The sequence below is a fragment of the Carcharhinus amblyrhynchos genome, chromosome 4 (assembly GCF_965287045.1).
Source record: "Carcharhinus amblyrhynchos chromosome 4, sCarAmb.v2.hapA, whole genome shotgun sequence".
NCBI classification, from domain to species: Eukaryota; Metazoa; Chordata; class Chondrichthyes; order Carcharhiniformes; family Carcharhinidae; genus Carcharhinus; species Carcharhinus amblyrhynchos.
This window is the reverse complement of record NC_137327.1, coordinates 57591830-57608786: the sequence shown is the minus strand read 5'-3', so window position 1 is coordinate 57608786 and position 16957 is coordinate 57591830. Positions and strand designations below refer to the sequence as shown.

The following is a 16957-nucleotide window of genomic DNA, read 5'->3' as shown; positions in this document are numbered from 1 at the left end:
GTCGGTGAACTGCCAAAACACTGCACAAGGGAGTCAAATTTCCACTTTGGCACTTTGGACGCAAGCAGCTATCCAGGCACATATGGAGTGCAAAATCACACTGGTTTTCTGATTTGATTTTATGGTTTATTTTCTGTTCAAATACAGAATTCAAATGTAGAATCTTCCATGAACTATCACCATTGGGCAGCACTTCAGAACAGACGATCATATGTGCTTGGAGGGGAACATGCAGTTGGTGGTGTTCCCTTGTCTTCTAGGTAGCAGAGACTGCGGGTTTGGAAGGTGCTTTTGAAGAAGTCCTGACGATTTGCTGCAGTGCATTTGATATTGCAGATGATGGAGAGAGTGAATATTTAAGGCAGTGAATTTGGTGCTGATTATGCAGGCAGTTTTGTCCTGGATGGCACTGAGCTTCTTGGGTGTTGTTGAAGTTGCACTCATCCAGCCAAGTGGAGAGTATTCCATCACACTCCTGGCTTGTAAATAGATTTTGTAGACAGGATTTGGAGGGTCGGGAGATGATATATTCACTACAGGACTCCTAGCCTTTGACCTGCTCTTGTAGCCACAGTACTTATATGGTTAACCCAGTTGAGCTCTGGTCAATGATATTCCCCAGGAGGAGGAATAGGGGGGGGAATTCAGTGATGGAAATGCCATTGAATGTCATGGGATTAGATCCTCTCTTGCTGGAGATGGTCATTTCCTGGCATTTATGAGTGTGAATGTTACTTGCCACGTTTCAGCCCAAGTCTGAATATTGTCCAAATTTTGCTCATTTGGACATGGACTGCTTCAGTATCTGAGGAGTTTTGAATGGTGCTAACATTGTGTGGTCATGAGCAAATATCCCCACTACTGACCTTATGATGGAAGGGAGATCATTGATAAAACAGCTGAGGGTGGTTGTGACTAAGACACTATCCTGAGGAACTTCTGCAGTGATGTCCTGGAACTCAGACGATTGATTTCCTACTATCTTTCTGCCAGACATGACTCCAACTAGCAGAGGTTTCCACATGATTCCCATTGACTCCAGTTTTACTAGGGCTCCTTGATGCCATACTCGGTAAAATGTTGATATCAAGGGCAGTCACTCTCACCTCACCTCTGGAATTTAGCTCTTTTACCCATGTTTGAACCAAGGCTGTGTAATGAGGTCAGGAGCTGAGTGACCCTGGCAGAACCCAAACTGGCCGTCACTGAACAGGTTATTGCTGAATAAGTGCCACTTGATAGCACTGTTGACAACACCTTCCATACTTTACTGATAATCAAGAGTAGACTGATGGGGCAGTTATAGCCGAGTTAGATTTGTCCGGCTTTTTGTGGACAGAAATACCTAGGCAATTTTTCACATTGCTAGGTAGATATGAATGTTATAGCTGTACTGGAACAACCTGGCTAGGTTCTGGAGCACAAGTCTTCAGTATAATTTCCAGAATATTATCAAGGCCTTTGCAGTGTCCAGTGCTTTCAGCCTTTTCTTGATATCGCGTGGAATGAATCAAATTAGCTGAAGACTGGAATCTGTGATGCTGGGGACCTCTGGAGGAGGCCAAGATGGATCATCCACTCAGCATTGCTGACTGAAGATTGTCCTGCTTTTTGTGTACAGGACATGCCGGGGCAATTTTCCACATCGCTGGGTAGATGCCAGTGTTGTAGCTGTGCTAGAACAGCTTGGCTAGGGGCAGGGCTGATGAGCATAAGTCTTCCGTTCTACAGCCAGGATGTTGTCAGGGTCCAAAGCCTTTGCTGTATCCAGTGCCTTCAGCTGTTTCTCAATATCACATGGAGTGAATCGAATTGACATCTGTGATGCTAGGGGGCCTCTGGAGATGGATCATCTACTCGACACTTCTAGCTGAAGATGTTTTGCAAATGCTTCAGCTTTATATTTTACACTGATGCGTGGAGAAATATTGATGGAGTCTCCTCCTGCAGTTAATTAATCTGCCACCACTTTTCATGGCTAGTTGCAACAGGACTGCAGAGCCATGATCTGATCCATTAGTTGTGGAATCACTTAGTTCTGTCTAAAGCATGCTATTTCCTCTGTTTGACACCCTGCTTTGAGGTCAACCTGATGTCGCCCCTGCCATGCCCTCTTGCACACTGCATTGAACCAGGGTTGATTGCCTGGTTTGATGGTAATGGTAGAATGGGGGATATGCCAGGCTTGAGGTTACAGATTGTGGTTAAGTACAAATCCGCTGCTGCTGATGGCCCACAGCATCTCATGGATGCCCTGTCTTGAGTTGCTAGGTCTGTTCTGAATACATCAGTAAAAACAGTGTAAATTTATAAGGTACCTTTAACACAATAAAATGTCCTAAGCTGCTTCACAGAAACATAGTAAAAAGTCTGACAACACCAGGTTTTGGTCCAACCAATTTATTTGATAGTAAATTCACTAGCTTTTGGGTTAGCCCCTTCGTCAGGTGACAAAGGGGCTAACCCGAAAGCTAGTGAATTTACTATCAAATAAATCGGTTGGACTGAAACCTGGTGTTGTCAGACTTTTTATTGTGTTTACCCCAGTCCAACGTCGGCATATCCACATCATCACAGAAACATTACAGACCAAACTTTGACACTGAATCACATAAAGAGATATTAAGGCAGGTGACTAAGAGCTTCATCAAAGACATAGATTTTAATAGAATCTTAAAGAGAATAAAGGTTTAGAAGGAAATTCCGGGCAGCTGAAAATACCTTGACAGGTTGCTTATTTCATTTTTTCACGGGATGTGGACTTCACTGGCTAAGCCAGCATTTATTGCCCATCCCTAATTGCTCTTGAGAAAGTGTTGGTGAGCCACTTTTTTGAACCACTGGAGTCCCTGTGACGTAGGTCCATCCATGTTGCTGTTAGGGAGTCATGATGTGGACCTGGTGTTGTCAGACTTCTCGCTGTTAGGGAGTACCAGGATTTTGACCCACCGCCAATGAAGGAGTAGCGATATATTTCCAAGTCAGGTTAGTGTGTGACCAGGAGGAGAACGTGCAGGTGGTAGTCTCCCCATATGTCTCCCGCCCTTGTCCTTCTAGGTGGTAGAGGTCACAGGTTTGGAAGATGCTGTTGAAGGAACCTTGGTGATTGTGCAATGCATCTTGCAGATGGTAGACATGGCTGCTACTGTACATTGTGGTGGATGGAGTGAATGTTTAAGGTGATGGACGGGGTGCCAATCATGCTGGATACTCTTGACCTTCTTACGTGTCATTATCCAGGCAAGTAGAGAGTATTCCAACACCCTGCTGTTTTGTGCCTTGAGGACAGGCTTTGGAGAGTCAGTAAGTGAATAACTCACTACAGAATTCCCAGTCTTTGACCTACTGTTGTACCCACAGTATTTGACTGGTCCAATTCAGTTTCTGGTCAAAGTAATCCCCCAGGATGTTGCTAGTGGGGGATTCAATGATGGTAGTGCCAGTGGCACCGCAAGGGTAATGACCTTGACCCAACCACATTCAACTGCTTCATCAATAACATTGCTTTTATCATAAGGTCAGAAGTGGGGATGCTCGCTAATGACTGCACAATGTCTGGCACCAGTGACTCTCCTCAGATACTGTTCATGTAAATGCTACAAGACTTCCCAGCTTGGACTGACATATGGCAAGTAACATTTGTGCCACACAAGTGTTAAGCAATGACCATCCCCGACAACAAAGGATCAAATCATCACACCTTGACATTCAATGGCATTATCATTGCTGATGCTCCACTATCCTGGGATTACCATTGACCAGAATGAACTGCAGTAGCCATATAAATACTGTGGCTACCAGATCAGGTCAAAGGCTAGGAATCCTGCAGTGAGTAACTCACATCCTGACTCCCAAAGCCTGTCCGCCATCTACAAGGCATCAGGAGTGTGATAGAATATTCTCCGCTTGCCTGGATGAGTGCAGCTTCAACAACATTTAAGAAGCTTGATACCAACCAGGACAAAGCAGCACACTTGATCACTAACCCTTCCATAATCATCCAACCCTCCATTAGCAATGACCAGTAACAATGTGTACCATTTACAAGATGCACTCAAGGATCTCACCAAAGTTCATGAGTCAGCATTTTCCAAACCATGACCACTACCATCTAGAAGGATAAGGATAGTAGATACCTGGGAACAGCACCTCCTCAGCACTCACCATCCTGACTTAGAAATCATAGAGTCATAGAACCCTGTAGTGCAGAAAGAGGCCCTTCAGCCCATCGAGTCTGCACCAAACACAATCCCACCCAGGCCCTACCCCCATATCCCTACATATTATACTCACTAATCCCTCTAACCTACACATCCCTGGATACTAAGGGGCAATTTCTTAGCGTGGCCAATCAACCTAACCCACACATCTTTGGACTGTGGGAGGAAACCAGAGTACTGGGAGGAAACCCACACAGACTTGAGGAATGTGCAAACTCCACACACACAGTGACCCGAGCCAGGAATCGAACCCAGGACCGTGGAGCTGTGAAGCAGCAGTGCTAACCACTGTGAAATATGTCCACAATTTCTTCACTTTTGTTGGGTCAGCATCAATGAGTCGAGTGCCATATCCTGTTTTTATGAGGGCATGCAGAATTTGGCTATCAGTCTCTGCTCAGCAACTCTGCGTTGTCATGTGTCATGAAGGCCGCTTTGGAGAACGCTTACCTGAAGATCAGAGGCCGAATGCCCATGACCACTGAAGTGTTCCCCAACAGGAAGAGAATACTCTTGCCTGGTGATTGTCGAGCGCTGTTCATTCATCTGTTGTCGTAATGTCTGCATGGTCTCCCCAATGTACCATGCCTCGGGACATCCTTTCCTGCAGTGTATCAGATAGATAACACTGGCCGAGTTGCAAGTGAATGTACCTTGCACATAAGAATAGGATATGGTGTTCGACTCATCGATTGACAGTTCCGACGCGCCACAGTAAAAAACCACACCGACAACCTCAGAAGACAAACACAGGACATGGTGGACAGAATACCCTTCATCGTCCAGTATTTCCCCGGAGCGGAGAAGCTACAACATCTTCTCTGGAGCCTTCAACATGTCACTGATGAAGACGAACATCTCGCCAAGGCCATCCCCACACTCTGACTTCTTGCCTTCAAACAACTGCACAACTTCAAATAGACCACTGTCCGCAGCAAACTACCCAGCCTTCAGGAGAACAGTGAGCACGGCAGCATACAACCCTGCCACAGCAACCTCTGCAAGACATGCCGGATCATCGCAACGGATGCCATTATTTCACATGAGAACACCATCCACCAGGTACATGGTACATACACTTGCAACTCTATCTGATATGCTGCAGGAAAGGATGTTCTGAGGCATGGTACATTGGGGAGACCATGCAGACGCTATGACAACGGATGAATGAACACCGCTCAACAATCACCAGGCAAAAGTATGCTCTTCCTGTCAGGGAACACTTCAGCAGTCATGGGCATTCAGCTTCTGATCTTTGGGTAAGCGTTCTCCAAGGCGGCCTTCACGACAAAGAGTCACGGAGCAGAGATAGATAGTCAAGTTCTGCACACATGAGGACGGCCTGAACTAGGATCTTGGGTTCATGTCACACTATCTGTAATCCCCAAGACTTGCAACATCTCACTAACTGTGTGGCTGGAGACAATACACATCTCTTTAACCTGTGCTTAACCCTCTCTCCACTCACATTGTCTGTCCCTTAAAGACTTGATTACTTGTAAAGACTCGCATTCCAACCATTATTTTGTAATTTGAATTTGTGTCTTTATACGCCCTGCTTGTGAACAGAACTCCCACTCACCTGATGAAGGGGCAGCACTCCGAACCCTAGTGGCTTGTGCTACCAAATAAACCTGTTGGACTTTAACCTGGTGTTGTGAGACTTCTTACAATGTCAAGGTCAATGGGGATCAGAATTTTAAAATCGAGTTGCTGTTTAACCAGTGTAGGTCAACGAACACGTGGATGGTGGGATATCAGGATTTGGTGCGAGTTTGGTCACAGGTAGAGTTTTTCGGGCCGACTCTGGTAGACAGGGGGAGATGATTCCCACAGCGGAAGGGTGAAGAACCAAAATGATACTGATCAAAGGTGATTGGTAACCGGGCGAAAGGTGAAGCAAGGAAAAGCTTTTTTAAGCATTGAGTGGTTAGGGTGTGAAATGCACAGCCTGAGGGTATGGTGAATCAGATCGAATTGAGTTTTTCAAACAGGAATTGGAGAATTATCTGAAAAGAAAAAATTGCAAGCCTACAGGGCAAAAGTAGAGTGGGACTGGGTGACTTGCTCTTGCAGAGAGCCTGCATGAATACAGTGGGCTGAATGGCCTCTTTCTGCACGGAACCCATTCTATGATTTTGTTTGATTTCTGCGATGGTGCAAGATATATCCAGGGAATGGCAGTGAAGGAGTTTGACTCATTGTCTTTCAGTTATGATTCCATGAGTATGACTATGTAAGACTGTTTCTTCTGACTGGTCTGTCAGGGCAATTCTCCTGAATTTGGCATAAGGCTCCAAATGTTAGTATGGAGGACTTTACAGGGTTATTTGTGCAAATGTACCAGCAAGTGCATGCTTGGCAATTACATTCTCAAGCTAATTGCCTTACTAAAGATGATGTGGAGTTGCCAGTGTTGGACAGGGGTAGTCACAGTAAGTAGTCTCACAACACCAAGTTAAAGTCCAAAAGGTTTATTTAGTAGCACGAGCATTTGGAGCATTGCCCCTTCATCAGGTGAGTGAAGAGTTCAATTCTCAAACAAGGCATTTATAGACACAAACTCAATTACAAGATAATGGTTGGAATGCGAGTCTTAACAGATGCAGACAATGTGAGTGGGGTAAGGGATAATCACAGGTTAAACGGATGTGTATTGTCTCTAGCCAGGACAGTTAGTGAGATTTTGCAAACCCAGGCAAGTCTTGGGGGTTACAGATAGTGTGACATGACCCCAAGATCCCAGTTGAGGCTTCCTCATGTGTGCAGAACTTGGCTATCAGTTTCTGCTCAATGATTCTGTGTTGTCATGTGTCGTGAAGGCCACTTTGGAGAACGCTTACCCAAAGATCAGAGGCTGAATGCCCTTGACTACTGAAGTGTTCCCTGACAGGAAGGGAACACTCCTGCCTGGTGATTGTCAAGCAGTATCCATTCATCCATTGTCATATCGTCTGCGTGGTCTCGCCAATGTATCATGCCTCAGAACATCCTTTCCTGCAGCGTATCAGATAGACAACGTTGGCCAAGTTGCATGAGTATGTAACGTGTACCTGGTGGATTGTGTTCTCACATGAGATGAAGGCATCTGTGTCGATGATCCAGCGTGTCTTGCAGAGGTTGCTGTGGCAGGGTTGTGTGATGTTGTGGTCACTTTCTCCTGAAGGCTGGGTAGTTTGCTGCAGACAATGGTCTGTTTGAGGTAGCGCAGTTGTTTGAACACAAATAGTGGGGATGACCTTGGCGAGATGTATGTCTTCATTGATGACATATTGAAGGTTCCAGAGAAGATGCCTTTGGTTCTGTGCTCCGGGAAACTACTGGACAACAAAAGGTAGTCTGTCCGCTCTGTCCCATGTTTCTCTTCTGAGGAGGTCTGTGCAGTTTTTCAATGTGGCATGTCGGAGCTGTTGATCGATGAGTTGAGCTCTATATTCTGTTCTTATGAGGACGTCATTCTGCACCTGTAGGTGTCTGTTGTATTCCTCCTCATCTGAGCACATCCTATGTACACGGAGGGCTTGTCCTTGGGGATGGCTTCTTTAACGTGTTTAGGGTGGAAGCTGGAGAAGTGGAGCATAGTGAGGTTATCTGTGGGCTTGCGATACAGTGAAGTGCTGAGGTGACTGTCCTTGATGGAGATGCGTGTGTCCAAGAATGTAACCGATCTTGGAGAGTAATCCGTGGTGAGTCTGATGGTGGGATGGAATTTGTTGATGTTATCATGTAGTTGTTTCAGTGATTGTTCCCTCGTAAGAACAGGATATGGCGCTCAACTCATCGATCGAAGGTTCCAATGCGCCACAGTGAAAAACCGCATTGACCTCCTCAGAAGACAAACACAGGACATGGCGGATAGAGTACCCTTTGTCGTCCAATACTTCCCCGGAGCAGAGAAGCTACGACATTTTCAAATAACTGTGCAATCTCAAACAGACCATTGTATGCAACAAACTACCCAGTCTTCAGGAGAACAATGACCATGACACCACACAATCCTGCCACAGCATCCTCTGCAAGATGTGTCGGATTATTGACACGGATGCCATCATCTCATGTGAGAACACCATCCACCACGTACATGGTACGTATTCTTGCAACTTGGCCGACATTGTCTACCTGATGTACTGCAGGAAAGGATATCCCGAGACATGGTACATTGGCGAGACTGTGCAGATGCTACGACAGTGGATGAATGAACACTGCTCGACAATCATCTGGCAGGAGTGTTCCATTCCTGTTGGCACAGGAATCGATGCCCAGCAGTCACGGGCATTCGTGCCTGTGATCTTCAGGTAAGTGTTCTTCAAGATGGCCTTCACAACACACGACAACACGGAATTGCTGAGCAGAAACTGACAGCCAAGTTCTGCATACGAGGATGGCCTCAACCAGGATCTTGAGTTCATGTCACACTATCTGTAATCCCCACAACTTGCCTGGGTTTGCAAAATCTCACTAACTGTCCTTGCTGGAGACAATTCACATCTCTTTAACCTGTGCTTAACCCTCTGTCCACTCACATTGTCCATTCCAGCAAAGACTTGATTAGCTGTTAATTCCAACCATTATCTTGTAATTGAGTTTGTGTCTGTATGCGCCCTGGTTGTGAACTGAACTGTTCACTCACCTAATGGAGGGGGCAATGCTCCAGAAGGTTGTGCTACAAAATAAACTTGTTGGACTTTAACCTGGTGCTGTGAGGCTACTTACTGTACGAAAGATAAATTTTGGCTGAATCTCTAAAAGAGTATAAATGAACACAGCTGGAACCGTTGGTATAGCAAACCCACAAGGAGTTGGTAAATTTACTGGACTGTGTGTAGAAAAAACTTGCTGAAGGTAAAAGACAAGCTGTATTATTCCTCCATCATATGCTAACATTTCACATTAACAAGCTGGACAGAGTGTGCTTTGTGCCTGGTGCTTAGGACAACACCAGGTGATCCATCCAGTTTTATAACTATTCCTCTTTTTCAGAGTAGTTTTGATACAACTGAGTTGCTTGCTATTTTAATTCAGAGGGCAGTTTAAGAGTCAACCACATTGCTGTGAGTCTGAAATCACATATAGGCCAAACTGGGTAAGGACAACAGATTTCCTTCCCTAAAGGACATTAGTGAACCAGATGGTTTTTACACACTCTGGTAGTTTCACGGTCACATCATTGAGGTGTGGATCAGCCACAGTGCAATTAAACTCACGTGGGCTTACCCATATTGGTTGGGCACACTGTCGGCTGCTTGATTTGCCCACTGGGACATGGAAGAATGTTTCACCAAGCAAATGCAGCCTTTTACCATCCCTGATCAATTGATAAATGAAGGGAGTGGGAAGTGTAGCCTGATTATTTGCACATATCAGTATTAGAATCTGATCCATTAATAGCTTTTGTAATGTTTCTTCTTTTCTGACAATGAGCATGAATTTTTTTGGGGGGCAGGGGGTAGTGGGAGGTTTGGCTGGAATTTGGGGGTGTTGGTCACCTGTGCGTAGAACCACAGTAAATCCCTTTGATTTGCTGCCAAGAGAGGGCTCAAGTGATTCTTGGAGTAAATGTTGACTTTTGGCGTATGTTCCTAAGCAGCTTATAGCAAACCACAATTCACACCGATAAATCCTGGACAAACTGGCTTTTCTGGATTTCACTTTTGTCCCCAAGTAAGCCTAGAATGAGTCTTCTTTAGGCTAGGCAGTGAAGATCTTTCATGGAACAGGAAAAAATATTGCCCCCTTCCATTGATTTCCCATTGAGTTTCATTCCACCAATCCATCCACAATTTACCACTTGATTGGCACAAACCTGACAATATTGCAAAAGTGGTGGGGAATTGGAGAAATGACCCATGGGCTCAACAGGGAGAACTGTATGGCTGAAACCGTTGGGACAGTTACATTCAAACTGTACATTAGCATCAAAGTGACAATTCACACTGGTGGGTCAGCCCCAGAAAATTACAGAATTGTTACAGTGCAGAAGGAGGCCATTTGGCCCACTGTGTCTGCACCAGCTCTCCAAATGTGCATCATGACTTTATTCCTTTCCCCTGCTTTTTCCCTCCAGTCCTGCATATTTGTTTCTATTCAAATAATCATCTTGAATGCCTCAACTGACCCTGCCTCCAGCTTACTTCCAGGCAGTGCATTCCAGGCAGCTGGAGATGAACACACAGTTGACCAGAACTGGAATCTTAGCATGGACAGTCGGTTGCATAGGGGTGAAGGTGATTGCAGAGGTAGAGAGGATCAAAATCATGGCGGGATCTGAAGTTGGAAACAACGCGTTTGGCATTTGCAGTTAATAAGCTGAGAGATGGGAAGCCAGTAGGGATGACAAAAGGGGGAATCAGTGAGTGAGGTTCCTTTTTGCAATGTTAAGTTGCTGGTAGCAGGGTGTTAGATATTTAATTAGGGAGCTGGGAATTTTGGAAGCTGTGAGGCAAAGGTACCGGAAACAATGGAGATGGAATTTTGGGCAGCAATAGAGAGGTAGGAGTAGAGATGAAGCATATTTTGAAGGTAGACATATCAAGCTTGGATTAGATGTGGGATTTCTGGCTTGGTTGAGAATCAGTCAAGGATACCAAGTATACCATTGGGTTGAGTTTAAACCAATAATCTAATAGAAAATAGGATCAAGGATCTGGAACTGAATACGATGGTTTTGGGTTTTCCCAATACTAACCTCCAGAATTTCAGGCTCAACCATAACTTGATATCGGACCGATATTTGGACATCATGGGTGACAAGAAGCGGAACCAAGAATGATGATGGAGCAGGTTCATCAGCATAGATATGATGAAGAATAATGTGGCCAAGAGGCAGCAACTAAGTGAGGACTAAAATTAAAATTTGGTTGGTTGTTAGGACTTGCAGCCAATGAGGAGCCAAGTGCTATCAGGTCGCACCACAGAAGAGAGGTAGCAGGAAAGCATGGCACAATCAGCCATGCCGTTTACCCCACATAAAACCCAACCCATTCTATAACAGGACTTGCAGCTTTACTTCTCTTGGCTCCAAGACCTACACGTACTCACTTAGCATTTCCTGCAACAGCACACTAGCTTCATCCGTCGACGTATTCCAAGGTTCCAGCTTATTCCTCATCTAGATGCTGCCCTTGCCACTTCCAGTCAATGTGTTAACTGTAGAGAATAGATGCACTTAACACTGATAGCCTTCGCTTTGATGACAATCAGCAGCAGAAACTATTTTGGACTTTCGTAAAGGTTAATTTGGCTCATTGTGAAAGAGACCAATAGAGGAGGAGAAACACCCGAGTTCAATTCACCAATTTGTGAGAGGGTGTTGCATTGTCACAGGCAATGTTAAACCCAAGTCCCATGTCCCCTCTTAGGTGGGAATAAAGTACCTGAAGGCACCATCAAATACAAGCAGGGGCGGCACCCTCTCTTTGTCCCTCAGTTACCATTAAGAACAGATTATCTGTCATTTGTCACAGTGTTGTACAATACTGGCTACACCTCAAAAGTACTCAAAAGTACTTTGGGGCCTACCTGGGTCACAAACTTGAGCAGCAGTCAATTGTTGAAGAGCTGGGGGTTCACTCCCCAACAATTGGCTATAGCAGGGACAAGCAGAGCAGATTTGTAAATGGTCCAAAAAGAGGAGGGAGGTGTTATTTTCTTCTGCTAGCACAGAAAAGGTTAAGTGGAGAATTAATAGAGGTGTTCAAAATGATGATGGGTTTCTACAGAATAAATAAGGAGGAACTGTTTCCAGTCGCAAGAGGGTTGGTAAGCAGAGGGGACACATTTAAAGTGATTGGTGCATGATGGAGGGTGGGGTAGATGAGCAGATATTTTCTTATAAATTGTTGGGTTCTGGAATGTGCCGCCTGAAAGTTGGGATGGAAGCAGATTCAACAATAACTATCTAAAGGGAATTGAATAAATTCTTGAGATGTGCAGAGCTGTGGTGTAAAACCACAGGAGGCACCTTGGCAGAGAGCCAATACAAGCGCGACGGGCTGAATGGCCTTCCTCTGATCCTGCAAAAGGCTTATAGTTCACAGGGAAAAAGCTGTGGAGAGTACCTAAATAAAAAGAGAATGTGCAAAATACCTGGTGACATTCTGATAGAGACATGAAGGTGGCTTTGGCCACTTTCAATCATTGCCATTAGGTGCTATCCTTCCGTGACCCCAAGTTTCATACTTCACACATACAGAGGCTGTGCTAGACGTTAGTGTGAAAATTAATCAATGCGCTTTCACAACCTGTACCCTCAAATTCCAATGAAACTTGGACTGAATTCATATGACTCTCATTAGCCACTAAGGTTGCAGCATGATGGGGTTAGTGAAGAAAGACAGTCTGCCATGTGTGCTGACCTTAACCATGTTTACTTAGAATGATCCTGCCAGCTTTCTCAAGATATCAGTTGGATTCCCTGGCTGTTTGTCAGCGCACTTTCATTTGTAATCTTGTGTACCCTTGTCTGGTAATGCTCCTGTACAGGGTGTTTAACTATGTTGAAAAATGCCACAGAAGTAGTTTTTTGTTGCATACCCTCCCCATCAAAAGAAACCTGTGCTTTCTGGATGGTTCCTAACCCTCATGCCTACCTCATTACTCCATGTGCCTGTGCCCTCATTTATAAATGATTCCAAAATGGTTTTCTCCAATATGCCAACTTTGACAGATGCTCCCTAACCATCTTGCACTTCCCAGAGCTTTCCTGTTTGTGGATGCTTGCTGAGCCACACATCTCCTAAAAACAGAAATTGCTGCAAATCTGCTGCATGTGGTTTGGGGGCAGTACATGCTTCCCTTTCCTTTATCTGTGGTGTGTTTTATTCAGTGTCATCCTTCCTGAGGGTTATTTTTTTTCGTTACAGTGTGGCCTCTTGGAGATGTTCCCTTAAAGTCGGTGCGTTTACTGCAGCGCCGCCTTTTAGCAGATGCTCCCTAACTCGGCCAGGCAAGTTTCCTGTTGGCGGGGTGAATTTTCCCCCTTTTTGCAGACGCTCCCTAAGGCGGTAGCAGTACACAGAGGTAGATTGTGCGCCTTGTGTGGAGCTGCCCTTTGCAGACAGCCCCTTGGCCCGGCTCGGGCTGCTGTTTGCTCCCAGTTCAAATCAGTCCCGGCGTGCTGCGCGCTGCTAACGGCTACAGACTGAGAGAGAGAAAGAGAAAATACAGATAGAGAGAGAATATACAGAGAGAGAGAGAGAGGAGGAAAGATGGCCGAGTCTCTGCCGCAGACTCCAAGCAGACACGAGAAAAGCCTGGGGCTCCTCACCACCAAGTTCGTGTCCCTGCTGCAGGAGGCCAAGGACGGCGTGCTCGACCTGAAAGTGGTGAGAAATACAAGGGGGAGAGAGGGGGCAAGTGGGGGAAGGAGAGGTGGCAAAAGAGGAAGGGGGGGGACAATATTATGAACAGAGGAGGGGGGTCAAATAGGGAGGAGAGTGATCGGAACGGAATTGGGAAGGGGGGGGGAGGTGTGGATTGAAGTATCCACAGAGGAGTGTGGGGGAGGTAGGAGGAAGCGGAAAGGTGGCAGGAGTGAGGCAGAGACGGGCCGGCGTGGAGTTGCAGGAAGCACGAGGGAGGCGGTGGAACGCGGAGACACAAAAAGGATACAGTGGCTGCGTTCCAAAGCTGCCCCCGGCCGCTGGGGGTAAAAGAACTCGTGTCCCCCACTCCTCAAGCAACTTCACTTAGTTCATCCAGCTGAGCAGGATGAGCTTACACCTCCCCGGCATGTGGCATGCCTGGGTTTTGAGCTACATGCATGCATTCTGCTACCTCCATTCATTTTCTGTCTACTCTCTATCACACTTAGCTAATGGAGTGGCTGTGACAGCCCAACATTTGGGGAAGGGGAGCAGTTTGCTCCCTCCCTTCCCCAAATCATTCACCCCTATAAGATCCTGAGGGGTCTTGACAGGGTGGGTGTGGGAGAGAGTTGCTTCCTCTGGCCCTCGCACTGGGGACCACTGTGTAAAAAAAAATATAAAGGTTGCTCATTTAGCACAAGAGATGAGGCGAAATCTTTTCTCTGAGGGCAGTTAATTGCTGGAACTCTCTTCCTCAAAAGGCAGTGGAAGCAGAGTCTTTGAATATGTTTGAGGCAGAGCGAGATAGATTCCTGATTAACAAGGGGGCGAAAGGTTATCAGTGGTCGGTGGGAGTGTGGAGTTGATGTTACAGTCACATCGGTCATGATATTGAGTGGCGGAACAGGATCAAGGGGGCCGAGTGGCCTACTCCTACTTCATGTGTTTAACAAAAAAAACTAAGGATTATTAAGGCTGACATGTTGGGCTTTAACGGTCCCTTGTTCTCTTCTGTACACCCCCCCCAAAAAAAAAGCAGGAATTAAATATCCAGCTCTTCACTTCTGTCTGCTGGTTTTCCATTCAGCATATGCTAAATATTTATGACACCTGTTGATTTTCAAGGCATTGTGGGCTGGCAGGAAGGAGAATTTTGGAAACGGAATCACCAGGAGGGGGTGTTGGGGAAAGTTAAAGGGTCCATTTGCAGTGGTGTCTGTCTCTCTGATTTGCGGGGGGGTTGGGGGGTTAGTGAATGTTATATTTTACATGACAGTACACTGGAGGAGAGAGGAACCTGCCTCGTCAGTGTTAATCACGGTATAGTTGTTTGTCACCGGATTCACTACTGTCCCTCACGTGGGGACATTGCTGAAATCCAGTCGGTGAGAACGGTTACTCGCTCGGGCTAGGCAGGTAGTAGACCTTTACTTTGCTTCTCAGTTTGACAGAGCCTGAAACAATCGCACACACTGTTACTCGGGTGGTGCGGTCGCTTGTTGCATTGTTCAGTACCACACACAGTTTCCCAGAGGTCAGCGGTTCACGCCTTGAGCTCTACTGAGCCTACTGCATCTCAGACAAGACAGCAGTGTAGTTTCTGCTTCCATTACTGTTCCGGATGTCCTGTGAGAAAGGGGACGTGGAGTTGTGGGGCGGGGTTGGGTTCAGTTAAGACATCCGTGCTTGATGCGCTGCTCATGCAGTTGAATAGCTTGACTATTTTTCTGGGCCTTTGTATAATGCTGCAGAAGGTGGCTTTCAGCCGGACTCAGGAGAAGGGTTGGGATTATATCCTGTGTGAAAGGGTCATTTTCTCTGCAGCATTCCCTTGCCAGCTATTTTGGGGATGTTAACCCATTAGGGCTTCTTGATTAATTTAACCATCTGGATTTGACATTCTGATCTCGGCCCACGTGCCTGGTCCATTAAGGAACTGTGACTGAGCCTGTCTGATGATATGTAGAAACTGTTGTCCTCTCCTTGGGGCCTGGTTGGTTGTTTTGCCTGCTATACAGCAGCATTTGAAAAGCACCAATTCCCACCCTGCTGATACAGCTGAGGCAGCGGCCGAGGGTGGTGCTGTTAGCCTCACTACCCCAGGCTGAGGGGGGTGGGGTGAGGCATGAGATTTATCCAGGCTTTTCCCTGCTAAGTTCCAGTATTGGCACTGAGCTATGCTGTGGTTTCCTCCCCTTCCAGTTCAGTACCCTGCCAGCGCTCCCTGCCCATTGGGGTTAATGACTGGTGGAAGTTAGAATTGAGCAGGAGTTAGTGCAGCTCATGGTGTGATCTTTACATAGCGGAGTGACAGTACGACATCGAGTGACACCACAATTCACAGAATGGAGCTGAATGGGTGATTCTCCTGTCTGTCACTCCTGGGAGACACACTGCTGTAAGTGACTGGGATTGATGTAACACACAAATTGCTATCATATTACTCTTCTCCACTCACTGTATTCTGCTGGATAAGATGCTCTTTCAAAGAGTCAGTGCAGACTCGATGGGCCAAATGGCTGCCTCCTGCTTTGTAACGATTCCGTGTCTCCACCCTTCTGGCTCAGTGGTGGCAGTAATCACTCTGAAACAATTGGGATCCCTTCTCTGGTTTCTGGGACAAAGCTCGAGTTGTTTGAAATGTCCAAAGGTTTCCTGTTGCTCACATGTGGCAAATGAGATTTCAGCTGTTATTTTGGGGTATTTTGTCAGTGTGTGCTGGCTCTGGAGTGTCAGGGACAATGCTAGTAGATGTGGCTCTGTGGTGCTTTCTGCTGAGCAGAGAGATGTTTACAGCAACATATCCCCAGCTTTCCACAGTCCTGCCTCCCTGTCACCAGTGAGGGACCTCTGTTCCATTCATGATGTCCCGTCAGGAAGTGAAAATGGCCTGGCGGGTCAGAGGTGATGGAGTATTAAGGGGGTGTCATGGGTTCCTGGGGAGTGGAATAGCGAACTCTGTTCATGCCATCCTGTGCATTCCTTCACCTTTGACCCTTGGAACCCATTGTAACTCCTGTTAATGTTGTGAACACCCATAATTAAAGGTAAATTATCTGCCGTTTCGAATTTCTGTAATTGCTTCAGCACAGCTTTCTTTCTACTTGCAGGGGTGGAATTTATTTGAATAAGCTGCTTACTGATGGCCAGGCTCCCTTGCGATATTCACTTCCCTCTTGTGTGGCTCTCTAAGCCCAGAGCTGTGTACTGGGGAAAGGAACAGAGAAGCTTGGCGTATTTTTCAGATTTGCATCAGGGCAGCTCACTCTGCAATTGAAAATTCCTTAGTGCTTTCCTGATTTGGCCATTTTGCTCTGACTAATTTTTGGGATGAGGTTCAAAGCTCAGGAATAATGTCTTCTGCCCCCACCCTTGGCAGAAATGATATGTGACTGCATGGTGGGGGTGAGGTGGGGGTGGTGCCGTATTCAG

General features: G+C 46.2%; 1 protein-coding gene across 1 annotated transcript in view; it reads left to right on the top strand.

Moving 5' to 3' along the window:
* Positions 1-13296: 13296 nt before the first annotated feature.
* The window catches only part of e2f4 (E2F transcription factor 4), a 37971-nt gene continuing 34310 nt past the window's right edge, over positions 13297-16957 (top strand). Inside the window, exon 1 of the mRNA XM_080187221.1 lies at positions 13297-13543. Coding sequence (XP_080043347.1) covers positions 13427-13543 — 117 coding nt within the window. The 5' untranslated portion in view covers positions 13297-13426. The remainder of the gene's footprint in view (positions 13544-16957) is intronic.